The sequence below is a fragment of the Periplaneta americana genome, chromosome 9 (assembly GCF_040183065.1).
Source record: "Periplaneta americana isolate PAMFEO1 chromosome 9, P.americana_PAMFEO1_priV1, whole genome shotgun sequence".
Classification (NCBI taxonomy): Eukaryota; Metazoa; Arthropoda; class Insecta; order Blattodea; family Blattidae; genus Periplaneta; species Periplaneta americana.
This window is the reverse complement of record NC_091125.1, coordinates 118,457,092-118,473,366: the sequence shown is the minus strand read 5'-3', so window position 1 is coordinate 118,473,366 and position 16,275 is coordinate 118,457,092. Positions and strand designations below refer to the sequence as shown.

Below are 16,275 nucleotides of genomic sequence, written 5' to 3'. Positions count from 1 at the left end.
TTATTCAACGATCTTCTCGCACAATTGCAGCAGTGCATTTTATTACTGAATCTTTTCGACTAGTTTGGGTTTATTTGGGTTTATTGTGACAATAAAAACACAATTTGGTCAATGTTCAACATGTCTTATTTGTACACTGGCAGGTACTGCTACACACACAAAGAAGGCTGCAAACAAATGTGATTTTGAAATGTATCAGTTCCCACTCTTTTCTACCAAAGATAGCTACTATCATTATTATAGGTTCGCTCCAACAAGCAGTTCATGCATGGATCCTGTACCATCTTATGCACATGCACTGGTTGAGTACCTGCTGTGGGATTGAAACAGAACTGGATGATATTGAAACACTTTCTTGGATCATTGCATACTAAATCCAGAGATGCTACAACTACAAGCATCTTTATATAAGAATGGGCTCCTTAATTTTATTATTATCGTTTTGGAGCTAATGCAAATTGCAGAAAATATAATTTATTTAGATAATTTTCTATACAAAGATAATAAAAATACGGAAGGTAAGAATTTTGCTAATTTGATGTTGTTGTACTTGGGGAATCTTTCATATAAAAAAATAATTTTTTTAAATATTTTATTTACTTACTTTATTTATTATACTTCTAATCAAAGTTGCATATTGAAAATGTAATTATTTCATTACTTAAATAATTTTTATTTTCTTTCTTTTTGGCGAAAAATTACATCTCTACTTATTATCCGTCTGTACTAGATTCTTAAGAAAGTCGCTGTCACTTTCCATCTTAATCTTTAAGTTGTGAAGCAAAAGATGTAAACAATCGATCATATCGTTCTTCAACATATATCGAGGAAACACTTGGTGATCGTATGTGCATGTCAGAGACATGTATTCACCAGTACATGCCTCAATCTGCCGACTACTTTTGATCATTCCAGATCCATGTCAAAAGTTTGTTGAAACACCTGACTGAAGTACATGTATCCGGTTCAGAACTGGTTTGCAGCGTGTTGAAACACCTTTTCTCTGCTGTGCATGCTCACAATGATTACAGATGGTTACTGACTGTTGTTGGAACGAACCTTATATGTGTAAAGAATAATTAAGAACAGTAGGTTCACACAGAATTTTGTCTTTAGTAATAATAATTATTCGAAAACAAAGAGAGAGAAATGTCCGCAAAGCAGGGAATATAGTGGGACTAGGAACAGCTAGTTAGGATTCTGTCAGACAGTATTCTTTTATGGACCATAAATATGATACGAGGCCTCTGATGAAGCTGGGGACAGCAAGCTGTATTTATTTTATGTAGCGTGAATATACGACTTGGGAATTTTGAATTTACTTCTCTTTCGAAGGAAGACATGTTAAGCTGTTTTATTGTTTCTTAAAAATCCACTGTCCTCGTTCAGAGCTTAATATGCAAACTTAAAATTCGATGACAAGCACGGTAACCACTGGATAATCAAAGACGAGTTACAGTAGGGTTATATATATATATATAAAACACTTTTTCTTTTGATAGAAGGGAATTGCCATGTACCAATTATCGTAAAAGAGACATCTGATTTAGAAGTCAGTATCAAAAATGAAGAAATGTTGCATCATCCAACTCTAAACAAAGCTGAATTCAGAGTACTACAGTTAATAGCCCACTCTCCTTCAAAATGCAGAATGCAAAGATGCGTAACACTTAAAGCATATGGATTTTCAGTGTTCATAATTTTATGATCTGACATTCATAAAAACTTTGCATCCAATCCTGAATAGTTCTATAATCGAATTAATTGTTAGTGGGTTGCTACTAGATTGGCAGAGTAGAGAATCCCGTAACTTAAGTTAGGGAACATGTAAGATGGAATTACCGTGGTGACAGGCTGAAATGCAGTGGTGGGAACACAGCAGAGTTTAATTTTGATGTGGATGAGAAAAGGACGGTAAATTTTGTCTGAAACTCTCTTATTCAGAGACAGGATTTTTTTTTTCGTTTTATAGACCTACAACATGTGTCTTTTTTTTTTTTTTTTTCCTTTCCACAGGAAAGTGTCCTAATATTTTTTTTAATAATGATTCTTAAAAATTCACTCCTTCAAATCTAATGGCAAGCATAGTAACAATTAGACCACCTAGAGTGACTCATTTCGTTAGAGTTCAAATTAAGGTAATATAAAAGATATTGACTAGTGACATAGATGAGGTGCTACAAAATACAACTGATGCACAGTCCAGTCCTGCAACTGAGGATGCTGTAATTAGGGAACTAGGACTTAGCAAAAAACCTCCCTGCCCTCCCTTATGTGTTCTCGAGACCTCCCTACCCTCAGTTATGTGTTCTTGTAAGTTACGAACTTCTTTCTGGCTTTTATTCTTCCAAATTCCCTTCAATGGGATGATAAACTCCAGAATGAGACAAATACTGGTAGTCAACAAGCTTGCGGTTCACCTTAGTTTTCCCAGTAAGTTACACCCTTTTTCGTCCTTTCCTCCTTCAGCAGAATAAACCCTAAAATAAGCCAAATAGTCAGAAGGCATAGGGTTCAGCTATTACATCAGTCCTGAGACCATTCCAAGAATGCTAGAACATGCATACCTTTTAGATTCTTTAACATCTCAATTTCTGCTGTTACCATTGTTACCTATTTTTTCATGATATCCACATCATTCAGAAATCAGAATGATTAAAATGTCACTGGAGGACAAAGCATAATGCTTTTTAATGCTGCATTTTTCGCTTCTTTAGAAGGAAAGTAGGCTGGATAAGGAAATACAAAGAGCAAGAACTCAAAGACTATGTTATTGTGCTCTACAAAATAAACAAACTTGGTGTGCGGGATAACTTTACCTGTACCTTAGGCATGAACTTCTTGGCAGTAGGGGTACGGTGAGGCTTCATAGCGAGACGCAGCTCCCTCTCAGCCGAATGCATGCGCTTCATGTGCTCCTTCAGTTTGTCCTTACGCTTGAACTGCTTACCGCAATTTGCACACAGGAACTCGCGGTGGTCTGAGTGCCTTCAAATAAACACCACATCCAATTCAATAATCTCGCCACACTCAGCAAATGAATTACTGCTGAAATACACGAAAGACCTTACTTCACAGTTTTAAACAATAATACTATTACAACTCTTTTCCCCAATCTTGTCATAAATTTGAAAGAAGGTTAACCATATGTACATATTGGCTGATCATGAAAAATATCACATATATTCAATATATTAATTCTGTTTCCAGTATGTTTAAAATATTTTATTTTATTGTTGATAAAGTATGGCAACTCATACTGGAATAAAATCAAATTTATAGTTTCCGAAAATCGAAACTCTAAAACTTTAATCTAACAATTTGTTAGTAAACTTTTTATGTCGCTTGGAATAACATGAAATTTGCTTCTTCTTCTTTAGTTTGACACACATTCACATTTTAAAAGTCATAAACATAACACAAAATGTGAGATTTACTACATCTCTAGCGAAATAAAACATGAAAATTAATTCTAAAAATGATTGGCAATAAATTCTAAAGCTGTAATTTATTATAATAAAACAATATCTTTAAACACAATTTACCTTCTAAATAACGTTTGTGTGATCATATTATTAGCTTGATGGCGATTTTAATTTGCCACTGTAATAAATATTTCTTATTGATTAAAAATGTACGTTTTAACAAATTTAGTTGAAGGATGTAAATATCAGTAGTTGCTGATATGCCTTATAAAACAATATTACGATTGTAACTACTATAGTGTTACATTTCACCATATTAAAAATGTTATCTGAAATCAAATATAGGTATCTCATATATATAGGTAGAACCAGTTTTATTCTACTTAGTATTTTTTTAAATGTAAACAGAAAAAGTTTTCTTTTGTTAAATTCCAATATGCATAAGTAAAACTATTATTTTTCTCTGTATACAAAACATATAACCTGATATAATATTATACAGAAACTCAATAAGAAACAAGCATTCACAGAATAATATAACCATCACCACATTTATCTTACAAAACACCAAGCAAAACAATTCTACTTATGATTATTCTTATTGCATAAAAAAGTCGGATACATACCATTACAGAAGAAAAAATACTGCCAGTTACCAAACCTTGCATTTAAAAAAAGAGTGACAAGAATTTTGTATATACTTGCCATTATTTGTGATTATGACAGTTATGAAAGTTATATTATTTAATATAAGAAAATATTAACAGCTTAAATAATAAGTAAACAGATCTATGTTGCAAGAATTAAAACAATTGATGTATTTCACTATACTTTCATGTATATAAATCAGTAATGAAAACCTAAAAATCCTATGATCTAATTACAAACTTAAAAACATTCTCAATTCCTATACTAGAAAATTATTTTAATGTTTTGTCTCTTCTTATTTTACTTCTTTTCATTATATGTGACTTCAATCTGATAAGTTGAATTTTCTTGTAAATGCTTACCCTAGTATGTATTCTTTTATACTGATTGACTGACATAATCACTCAATGAAACTACAGCCTAAAACATACATTTCAGTAGAAATATAACAGCTTTTTTATGGGAATGTGGGAGTGTATTTTAAAAATCAAAGGAATGCAGAGAGAATGAATAGTTTACACGAAACGTATGAGATACCATCTCCAAGAAGTGAGAAGGAGGTATGCACTTGTCAATTATCACAGTCATAAGAAACTGTATAGGAGTATAGATGAAAATAGAGTCATCTACGAAACATTTTGATTTAATATTTCATTATCAGCAATGGAAGAAGTTCAATCTACACTTCTTAACAATTCAAAATTGTTTACTCCCTCTTTTAGATCAATACTACAAACTAGTATGGACTTGAAATCTACACCAAACTAAGAGTCAGTGATGCAGATTTAGTCATATGAACGGCCCCAAGAAGTAAGAACCCCTTCACATATTTTTTTTTTTTTTCACTTGACGACAGAGGCAGAGCCAATTTTCGAAATGCCATGATTTCCTATTTCATTACCAGCAATAGCAAAAAACCGCCCGCATGCACACACATACACATAGTCTTTAAACTGCGGTACTGTATCCATTCTGTGCTATCCACTTTGTAAGTTTGCAGGTAAAGGTATCCCCGTCACATGCAATGAGGACACTTGGGGGGCATGGAGGTAGAGCCCCATGCTTTCCATGACCTCGCCACTAGAATGAGGTGGTGTGGTCGGCACCACGCTCTGACTGCCTTTTATCCCCAGGAAAGACCCGGTACTCAATTTTATAGGAGGCTGAGTGAATCTTGGGGCCGTTCTGGAAGTTTGGCAACGAGAAAAATCCCGTCACCACCTGGGATCGAACCCAGGACCTTCCAGTCCGTAGCCAGCTGCTCTACCAACTGAGCTACCCGGCCGCCCAAGTTTGCAGGACAAAATTTAATTAGTTTTGGCAACTACTTCAATATACTGTAACACATTTCCCCATTATTACTGTCATAAAATTCGAATGAACAGTTACACTCCACTAAGGATATGTTTTCATAATTGTGTATATCTCAGATCGTACAATCCTCAATCTGATACCTATCACCAGGACACTGCACTTGATGGCATTTCTCAGTCTCAATGTTCATCAATTTAAAACTTGCACTCTAGCTCTTAGCATCTGACTCTTGCAGACTTCAGAAAATAAACAAGAACAGTGTTCATTTTCATGCTAGCATGCTGGACTAATTTCATATAAGGAAAAGCACACAAGGTGCAGCGTGAAGAAATGTAAATTACTTTATACTGTGTTCAATTCAAATGGCGGAGGACTTTGCAATTGTGTCTGTTGTTTCTGGGCAATGTATTACAATGTATTATATGGTAACTATCACTCTGGCTGTTGCACAATTCACAGATACATCCGTCATCTGGGTTGTAGAACACCTTATTAAGTTTAGAAGTGAAGGTGACAGTTAAAACCATGAACTGTGAAGCACATCATCATCTGCCTAACACATCTGTTATCTGGGTTGTGAATCTTCTGTCTGATATTATATCTTTCTTTTCATTCATGATTAGGTCAATTTGTTGTTGTTTAATGCCTGGCATCTGGCAATGAAACCATTAGCGCTAGTAGGACAATTTTAAACTCTATAAATCGTGCCAATTATAATTACAGGCATGCATAGCTATGTTTTGAAACACAAGCATACTTTGTGGTGTTTGTATTGGAGCATATTTTTAATATAATTAATTGATGAACTAGTGGACTTACTCGTGTTAAATATGAAATATCTGTCCAGCTTACAGCTGTTTCAGTGCTTCACGCACCATCATCAGAGCCTACTAGATCGCAGAGTCATCTCGAACTTCTCTGCCTGTTAGGAGGGTGTGTTTTGTTGTTGGAAGGTGTTGAATTGTGGAGTCGAATAGTGTGTGTGTGTACTGAAATTGATCTGTGTGTTGAGGATTTGATCAGGGTGTGATTTAGTGTGTTTGTATATTTCATATTGTTCCAGTGTGTTGAGTTTTTGGTTCTTGGGTTGTGTGTGTAGAATTTCCATGTCCGTATTTATGTTATTGTATGTATGGTTAGTATTGGTTATGTGATCGGCGTATGTAGATGTATTGTGTCCTCTGGTTATAGCTTTAATGTGTTCTTTGTAGCGTGTTTGGAATGATCTGCCTGTCTGTCCTATGTAGAACTTGTCGCAACTATTACCTTTGAGTTTGTATACACCTGTGTGGTCGTATTTATTTGTTTGTATTTTTTGTGTGTTGAGATGTCTTTGTAGTGTGTTTTCTGTTCTGTATGTTATGTTGTATTTCTGTTTCCTGAATGAAGATGCGATCTTATGTGTGCTTTTGTTTTCATATGTTAGTGTGATGTACTTCTTGTGTTCTTGTGTTTGTGTTGTGTTTTGTGTATTTTTGTGTGTGTTAAGTTTTTGTTTTGTCTTCCTTATGATATTGTCTATTATATTTGGATTGTATCAGTTTTCTTGTGCTATGTATTTGATTGTGTTCACTTCTTCATTGTAGTGTTGTTGGTTCATAGGTATGTTGAGTAATCTGTGTACCATTGTCCTAAATTCAGCATGTTTGTGTTGTATGGGGTGGTTAGATGTGTTGTGTATGTGTGTGGTGGTGGCGGTTGGTTTTCTGTATATTTTGAAGGTGTGTTTGTTGTCGATTTTTGTTATGGTGATGTCTAGGAAATTTATGGAGTTGTTGTTTTCAAGTTCTAGTGTGTATTGAAGTTTTGGGTGTAATTTGTTTATGTATTGGTGTAGTTTGTGTATTTGTCTTTTGTCTCCTTTGTATAGTATGAGTATATCGTCTACATATCTGTGCCAGTATATTATGTTGTCTGCATACTTGTTGTGTTCATTGTTGAGTATGTATGTTTGTTCTATGTTGTGTAAAAATATCTCTGCTAGTATGCTGGATATGGGTGATCCCAATGGCAATCCTTCTGTTTGGGTGTAGTATTTGTTGTTGTGTGTAAAATAGTTTTGCTTTGTTATGATGTCTATGATTTCGATGATTTCTTCGATGTATTCTTGTGGTGTGTTGTTATCTGTGAGCATTTGTTTTAGTATCTGTAATGTGTCTTGTATTGGTATATTAGTGTATAAGTTGGTGATATCGAATGATGCTAGTGTTGCACTGTGTGGTATGTGTTGTTGTTTTGTTTTGTTGACGAGGTCTATAGTGTTCTTTATTGTTGTCTGTTCTCTGAATGTTATGTTGTTTCTGATGATTTTGACCATGTGTGTGGCTAGTTTGTGTGCTGGTGCCTGTCTGTAGTTGATTAGGGGTCTGATAGGTATGTTTTCTTTGTGTATTTTGGGTAGTGCATTGAGTTTAGGTGCTGCTGGTTTGATTGGTTTGAGTTGGTGTTTTATGTTGTGTGGTATTATGTGTTTGCTTTTGTTGATTGTGTTTTTTATTGTGTTGTGGTATTGTGTGGTGGGATCTTTTTCGAGTTCTGTGATGTTGTTTTGTTTAAAGTATGTTTCTATTTTGTTGTGTAAGTCTTGTTTGTGTAGTATCACTGTGCAATTGCCTTTGTCTTCTTTAGTGAAAATGAGGTTATGTTGTTGTTGTTGTTGTTGTTTAGCTTTTAGTGTTTTTATTGTTATCTGTTCTCTTTTGTTTGTGTTGGGCTCGTGTATTTTGTTTGCGTGTCTTATGATGTCTTGTCTGATGTATTCTTGGTGTTCTGTTTTTGTGTTTTGTATTGCTGTTTCTGTGTTGATAATTGTCTGTGGTTTTTGTTTTGGTCCTGTGTTGTTGTGTGGTATGTTATGTTTTAATCCTTTTTCCAGTAGATTGGTTTCGTTGCGATTGAAGGTTATGTTTGTTGTGTTGTGTATTTTTGGGTGGAATTTGTGTTCTGATTTGTATGTTTTTGTTTGTTGTGTTTTTAGTTTTGCTATTTTGGTGTTGTGTCGTTTCTTTATTTTGTGGCTGATGTTCGATATTATTTTGTTAGTGTGTGTAATGATTTCTTCAAGTTCTGTATGGTGTGTGATGTGTGCTAGTTGTAGATATGTCTTGTATGCGTTTGTGTTATGTTTGTTTTTCATGTAATGTAGGTGTTTGATGTTGTTCTGTATGTGTAATTTCTGTGCTTGTGTTTTAGTTTTTTGAGCTATTTGTGATGTGTTTTTTATGTGTATTTGTGCGTAATTTGGTGTGATCTGCTGGTTTAAACATATGTGATTAAATCTGATGTTGTGTGAGGCTTTGGTAGTCTTGATGCGCTCTGACCTGTATTTGCGTACTAGTTGACTCATAGAAAGGTCTTGGTACTCCATTTTGAATCTTGCGTACACCATATAGTTTAAAGCTGTGGTGAGATATTGTGATAAAGATAGTATGTACTCTGTTGCAATTTTCTTCTCACAAATGTATACTAAAAAATGTAATACATCAAGTGGATCGCAAATTATATAATAATGTAAAATAGTTTTGCAAAACTGAGGAAAAAACGCAAAAGAATTACAAAAGAATATAAATAACTTAAACGTCCAATATTAAAAAGTCCTATTAATTATAAATTTTTGTAACTGATAATATTATGATTAGAATTTATAAATTAACATGTATGTTAAAAACAAATAAAAGACATATTAAAATCTGGACACAATTTAACAAATACAAGACAATGTTTCCATAACTCATTGCATTAAAAAATAAAATGTGAATAAAAATGGTGTTCTAGAAGTAATACAGCTTCTTTCAATATACTTTTTATGCTTAATTTAAACACCACTATTACATGTAAAGACGTAGGATGAATGGCTTCATTGGCAAGTGTTCAGCATTAGAAAACAACATGTAAAGACGTGTTAGCAACTTGATCCATGACAACATTCCTTTTTATATACCGTAAAGTGGGGTGACTTTGAACGCCGAGGTGACTTTGAACAGTAATTTAGCGCCTTTCTAAATTAAATGCTGTACCCAATTGCGAAAAAACTGAACTAATTTATTGACAATTTAAACAGTTTTTTCGCAATTGGGTACAGCATTTAATTTAGAAAGTCGCTAAATTACTGTTCAAAGTCACCTCAGCGTTCAAAATTACCCCACTTTACGGTATTTTGTCCTGTTCGTAAATTCATAACCATTCTGCTGTGGCTAAAAAAAAAAAAAAAGCTACCCATTTCTATTTTCTACACCTCTTCTTTGTCTCTTTTCTTACACAGGAGTGAGATAGTCCGAAACATAGAGAAACAAGGTCCCAATACCAACCTCCGGAACAGATACAATTCATTGAAAGAAAAGTTTGTTGGTAAATATTTACAGCTTCTCTGGACATGTGCTCTATACTTCAAACAATTAATTCAGAAAAATGACGTCGAATTTTCAGAAGTTTCAGATAAGGAAATAGGAATCAAAGAATAATTTTTATTTTTCTGTGAATATAATTTAATACCTATACAGAAAATTACTTCTCTTAGAGTTGTCTTGGCATGGGTTGAGGTACTGACTTCCTTTTCGCGAGGCCTGTGGTTCGATCTGTGAGGTCAGCTTTCCTGATTGACTGACGTTAATCATGAGTTTTTTCCTGCATTAAAGTACCTTTGTGGTAAACAAAATACACATTAAACAACAGTGTGGATACGAATTCAAAGACTCTTTTCGCAATCAGTACATCAAAGTTAACTGAAAATAATCTGTAACATTTAACCATAGTTAGAGGAAATAAATAGAACAGTTAATGTTAGCTTTTATCGACTTCTGTAAACAACCAATCACATGTAAGTTTGAAATTACATTAAGAACTCGGCTCATTTACCATATTTTTTCTCAAATACTTTTCATTAAAGGATATAAGTTATTATTGTGCAAAAACTGGAGAGAAAAAAGCCTAATGACTGCTTGTGTGACGTGAGATAATTCTGTGTATCAGAAATTTCTTTGACAATAAAATTATCCAAAGAAGTGTTCACATTACACATAATTATAAGGATTCTTAAATAATTTATTTTGAAGAATTATTCTCACAAACAAAAAGACAGTAAACTGAAAACCATTTTTCATCTGACAGGTTGAAAACATGTAAATACATAAAAAATCTCTAAATTCATTTTTTGCTGTATCACAATACCTTCTTTATATTTAACGAGTAAGCACCATTTGATGAAATTCACGAAACCTGATGTTCCTTTTTAAAAATATGTTTATAAAGAGTGTTCCTTGAGGAAATGTCAAGACTTCACTAGTGAATTCTATTGACAATTTGGAGTGAAATGCTATAGCAACATAGATCAGTTTGCCAAGGAGTACCATTTTATATAGTTAAATAATAAGAAAAAGTTGATTTGAGGTTACTATTTATTCATGTACTAAACACAAACACAAGTGTATTTCCAAAGTAACCAGTTTCTGCTACAATATATAGAAATTTGACAATAGCAATGTGATAAACTCTTTATCAAGCATATGAAAGCACCCTGTGTGCGTGTTACCAATCAGCTAGCTAGTCTTGTCTTCAAGTAATGAATATTAGAAATCTTAAATTTTCAAGTAAAGAAAACGAATTAATAATGAACGCTCCATGACCTTCTCGTTCAGTCTATCTATTGTTTCAGTAACTGACAATGTGTTTCTGAACTTAAAATAGTATAGTATGAATATGTCGTGTTTCCCTTAACAAAAGCCAATACCGACATCCTGCAGGAAGTAGTGACTCCAAAAATATTTCCATACAATATTCAAGTGTTTTCCCAACATTTTTGATGAATTACCATTTATGGACAGGAATGAAAGAAAAAGTGACTGATAACCACTGTATTCTTATGATTATATTTGATTTACATATCTTTGAGAAGCATTGGTGTTAATTATTTCAGGCATTTAATGCAGAGTAGTGTTTGGTATTTAGTACAGTACAATTCGTTTTTAATCTCAAAGTACAGATTTGTATATTTTGATTAATGTGAGAATTTAAAAGTAATTCTTACTGGGAATTATTCCTAGAATCTTGACATTTCCTGCTGCTTCCACAGACCAAGGAAAGTTGGAGTTACCTGAGCATGTGCATTCTGAGTTTGTCGAGAGTCGGGAACAGCTTCGAACAGTATGAGCAAGTGTGCTTCCGGTCACTGTGGAATGCTCGAATGTGCTTACGGATCAGACTGTACTCATCAAACACCTAGTGAGACAAACCCAGAACAGACAAACAAACATCCAGATAAAACAGGAACAAAGGACTGTGCATGTGTCTTTCCTTGTGAGGCCTGACAAGCGGCAGGAATAGAGACAGTCAACAAAAAGTGTGGTAATACCTGGATTATAAAAGCCCCTCTCACCCTCTTTCTCCTCCTCTGTACTTTCCTCTATCACATGCACACACACAGTCTTTTTTCTCTCCCCTTCTTCTCTATCTCTCACCTTTCCCTTTCCGATGAAAATTGTAATAGATGGATCCATGAAAAAAACACGCAAGTGTCAACAAAAAACACGCGCACGCACACACGAAGTCAAAAATCACTTCCACTCACTCTGTCACGAGACTCAGAACTCACAATTAATTCACTTTCTCACTACTCACAATCACAAGGCATATGACACTGTTGATAGTGATTCCTCCTAGCGACCTCCTTGGTGCTATTTGTCAGGCATAGGCTATGTGCCGGCACCGGGTTTTCCTTCTCCCTTCCTCATCAACATCATTCTCACCCATTCCCTACATTACATTTATACGAACACTTACACATACACTCACTCTAGTACATAACATAACTCTCCACAGACATCATCATGCACAGCGTGACCTGCCGAAGTGGTGTGCAACTTGAATTGGATCACAATCCTGGCATCTATCGGCAATAAGTGAAACGCAAATCACGTAAGTGAAGTGGGTAGGCAATGGATACGTACATACAATCTCATTCACAATTTATCACAGTCACCATTAAAAACCAATATAGCCTATATTATGTAATTTCAACTCATTCAACACAACTTTTTAACACTAGAACCACTCAGGAAGTTAGTATTTACAGATCTGTCATTTCATAAAAAAAAAAATGTATCACAGATCACAATAACACCTGCCATTCATTTTCATATTTCTCAAGTTACTGAACACATGGAATAATAAACTACCACTATCATCATCATCATCATCATCATGTCAGCCTCACTAGTGCAGTTGGTATAGCACTGGCCTTCTGTGCTCGAGGTTGCAGGTTCGATCCCGGCCCAGGTCGATGGTATTTAAGTGTGCTTAAATGCAACAGGCTCATGTCAGTAGATTTACTGGCATGTAAAAGAACTCCTGTGGGACAAAATTCCGGCACACCGGTGACGTTGATTAACCTCCACAGTTCCGAGCGTCGTTAAATAAACTATAATTTAAATTTCATCATCATTAACATAGTCACCACCATCTTTATTGTTTCTGCATGTAGAATCATGCCTACTCAACTCAAGGGTATGCATGCACATGTAAACAGAGAGCATCTTTCACAATCCAGAATGTAATTCTTTATGTTAAGCATTCCTTTAGTATCCTGATCTGAAGATGAGCACACAAATATGTACCAACTCTATACCAGCCTTGTCAGGTCCTCAGTCCTTTACTCCAACAAAGTCCATAAAACATCCAGATATTGTAATGAATATGCATAAAGTAGTACCAAGTAAGAATAAGAAACACTGAAAAAAATGGCAATCATGAGCACTTCAAAAATAACAATCACCATGCCAAAGATCTGAAAATGATGTGCAAGACCAACGCAGGCTCTGTGAGTGTACACAAAGAGGACACTTACTTATATACTGTTATAGTAGGAAGAGGGGTGAAAAGGACGTGATAACTGTAATTGTCAGCAACACACTCCTGCTGTCATATAAAGAGGATCACCTCTCTGTCTTAGCTACCTAAGAATGACCCATTTCCACTAGCCATACCAACTTAGCTTTTTTTTTTTAGTAGGTTATTTTACGACGCTTTATCAACATCTTAGGTTATTTAGCGTCTGAATGAGATGAAGGTATGAAGGTGATAATGCTGGTGAAATGAGTCCGAGGTCCAGCACCGAAAGTTACCCAGCATTTGCTCATATTGGGTTGAGGGAAAACCCCAGAAAAAACCTCAACCAGGTAACTTGCCCCAACCGTGAATCGAACCCAGGCCAACTGGTTTCACGGCCAGACACGCTGACCATTACTCCACAGGTCTGGACACCAACTTAGCTATGTAGTACATAGAGAAATACAGTTAACTCTCGATTCAACATACTAACAGGGACAGTGGATATCCTTAACTGTCCACTGTATATAGTTTCTGGGGAATGTCTACAAAATAAAAATTAAATCCATGGTACGACAGCCTAAGAAAAGGCAAGACCAGTCAGCCAGTCAGTGTGGATGTTGAAGGAGATGCCATAGGAGATTCCTTCGAAAATACCCCAATCTTACGGTTCCTAATAAATCTATGATCTATAGATTAGTGAGTAAAGTTCGTTCTTTGTGGCTGTTTTTGAATTTGAAGCCAAAATGATACCACTACAATGTTCCATTACACGAGAAAACAATCTTTTCTTCACGCCGGGGTAAATTTACTTACTTACTTACAAATAGCTTTTAAGGAACCCAAAGGTTCACTGCTGCCCTCACATAAGTCCGCCATTGGTCCCTATCCCGAGCAAGATTAATCCAGTCCCTACCATCATACCCCACCTCCCTCAAATCTATTTTAATATTATCCTCCTGTCTTTTCCCCTCAGGTCTTTCAGCTAACACTCTATATACATTTCTGAATTCACCCATATGTGCTACATGTCCTGCCCATCTCAAACGTCTGGATTTCATGTTCCTAATTATGTTAGGTGAAGACTAATGCGTGCAGTTCTGCATTGTGCAACTTTCTTCATTCTCCTGTAATTTCATCCCTCTGAGCCCCAAATATTTTCGTAAGCACCTTATTCTCGAACACCCTTAATCTCTGTTCCTTTCTCAAAATGAGAGTCCAAGTTTCACAACCATACAGAACAACTGGTAATATTCACAACCATACAGAACAACTGGTAATATAGGCCTAACTGTTTTATAAATATTCTAACTTTCAGCTTTGTCGAGTGCAAAGTGGATGGTAAACCGAATAATAACAGGCATTTCTCATATTTATTCCGAGTTTAATTTCCTCACGAGTGTCATTTATATTTGTTACTGTTGCTCCAAGGTACTTGAATTTTTTCACCCTTTCAAAGGATAAGCTTCCAATTTTTATATTTCCATTTCGTACTATGTTCTCGTCATGAGACATAATCATAGACTTTATTTTTTCGGGATTTACTTCCAAACCTATCCTCTTACTTGCTTCAAGTAAAATTACCGTGTTTTCCCTAATCGTTTGTGGATTTTCCCAATATTAACAAGGCTGGTTACACACTAGATAGAGAAAAGTGTGACGTGAATATAAAAAACATAGGTCTATGTTCATTTGTACACCATGACAGACTGCTTGGTTGCTGAAATATCAAAATACATTATTCCTTAGTCTTCGTTGCGTCCTCTTGCTGAAAATGTAGTAAATATCTTTTACATATTTCTTATTATTGTGTTAGTGTGTAACAAACCTAAGCATTGCACATGCACGACACACAGATTTTCATTTTTCACAACTGAGTGTTTTATTACCAATTCTTTTAAAGTGATTTCCGTATTTATAGTCAAAATTCTTCTTCACGATTTACATGCTTAAATACAGACTTTTTTCATGATTATTTACATATTATGTAACGACTTTTTTCACGTTTTTCATATTTAAATAACGACATTTTTCACGAATTACAGTGGTTTTATTTACCGACTTTGATATTTTATGTACCATTTCATGATGTCCCTAATGATGTAACAAAAATTAATCAATACTGGTATCTGTAATATCTGGAAAACATGCTCTGTCCAATTTGTTCACTAGAGATTCTACAGAATACCAAGTGTACTGTTGTATGTGGATGACTATCAGAAGAGACTGATCATCTAAAGAAATGAACCTTATTTCACCTCAACTCACAGCATTACACAACGTCCACAACCAGAAGTAATGTTATTCTGCGTGGTTTAATAAGTACCTATCATAAACATAATACAATATTCACACACAGAGAAATGTCATTTTATAAATCTCAACTTCAATAAGTAGAAAAAAAATCCAACGAACATCTATATATATATTACTTGCCAAAAATATTGAAGGTTGGTTTCTGTGCAATACAGCTGTCTTGAAGAACATGTTAGTTAATAACGATAAAGAAAGTGCAATTCAGAATAGTTCGTGTACGTAGATTTTAATCTACACCAATTATTTAATTGTTTATTTAATAACAACTTTAACATCAGAGAGATGAACTTTATTTTCGAGATTCCAAATGTTGTCTAGTCCAATTTTCATTTGTTCTGCACGTCCTTCAAACTTTATTATTTTTGTTTCCTGTTTTATCTGCCATATACAGTACCTCTACGGTTTCATGAGACCTTGCAGAAATATCTAACATGATGGGACAAGAAACAGCTAGGAAATAATTTTGTCTGAAGCTTTCTCAACCAGGGACAAGGTGTGATTACATGTCTTAGTTCTACCTCGGGTTTATCTTTCTTCTAAAGGAACCCATGCTAAGAATTTTCATTATTCCTCAATATTCAATGCCAACAAGATCAGGAGTTGAAAGCATTTTGTGTGAATTGTTTTCATTCCTGACAGAAGACTGGTCAACGTCTCGGAAAATCAACTTTGATACTGAACTAACAATTCTTGGGACATGGTTCATTGTCCTATATAAAATAAGCAATTATCTTCTTGATTTCAAAAGCATGTC

General features: G+C 34.8%; 1 protein-coding gene across 7 annotated transcripts in view; it reads right to left on the bottom strand.

Annotated features, from left to right (window-relative positions):
- LOC138706428 (PR domain zinc finger protein 10-like) overlaps positions 1-16,275 on the bottom strand; it is a 93,181-nt gene that overhangs the window by 15,026 nt on the left and 61,880 nt on the right. For 6 of the 7 annotated variants that reach the window (XM_069835721.1, XM_069835725.1, XM_069835726.1 and 3 more), the window contains 2 exons: positions 11,476-11,600; positions 2,820-2,988 (listed from right to left, as the gene is read on the bottom strand). In XM_069835721.1, coding sequence (XP_069691822.1) covers positions 2,820-2,988; positions 11,476-11,600 — 294 coding nt within the window. The remainder of the gene's footprint in view (positions 1-2,819; positions 2,989-11,475; positions 11,601-16,275) is intronic. The other variant, XM_069835723.1, reaches the window with a different exon arrangement.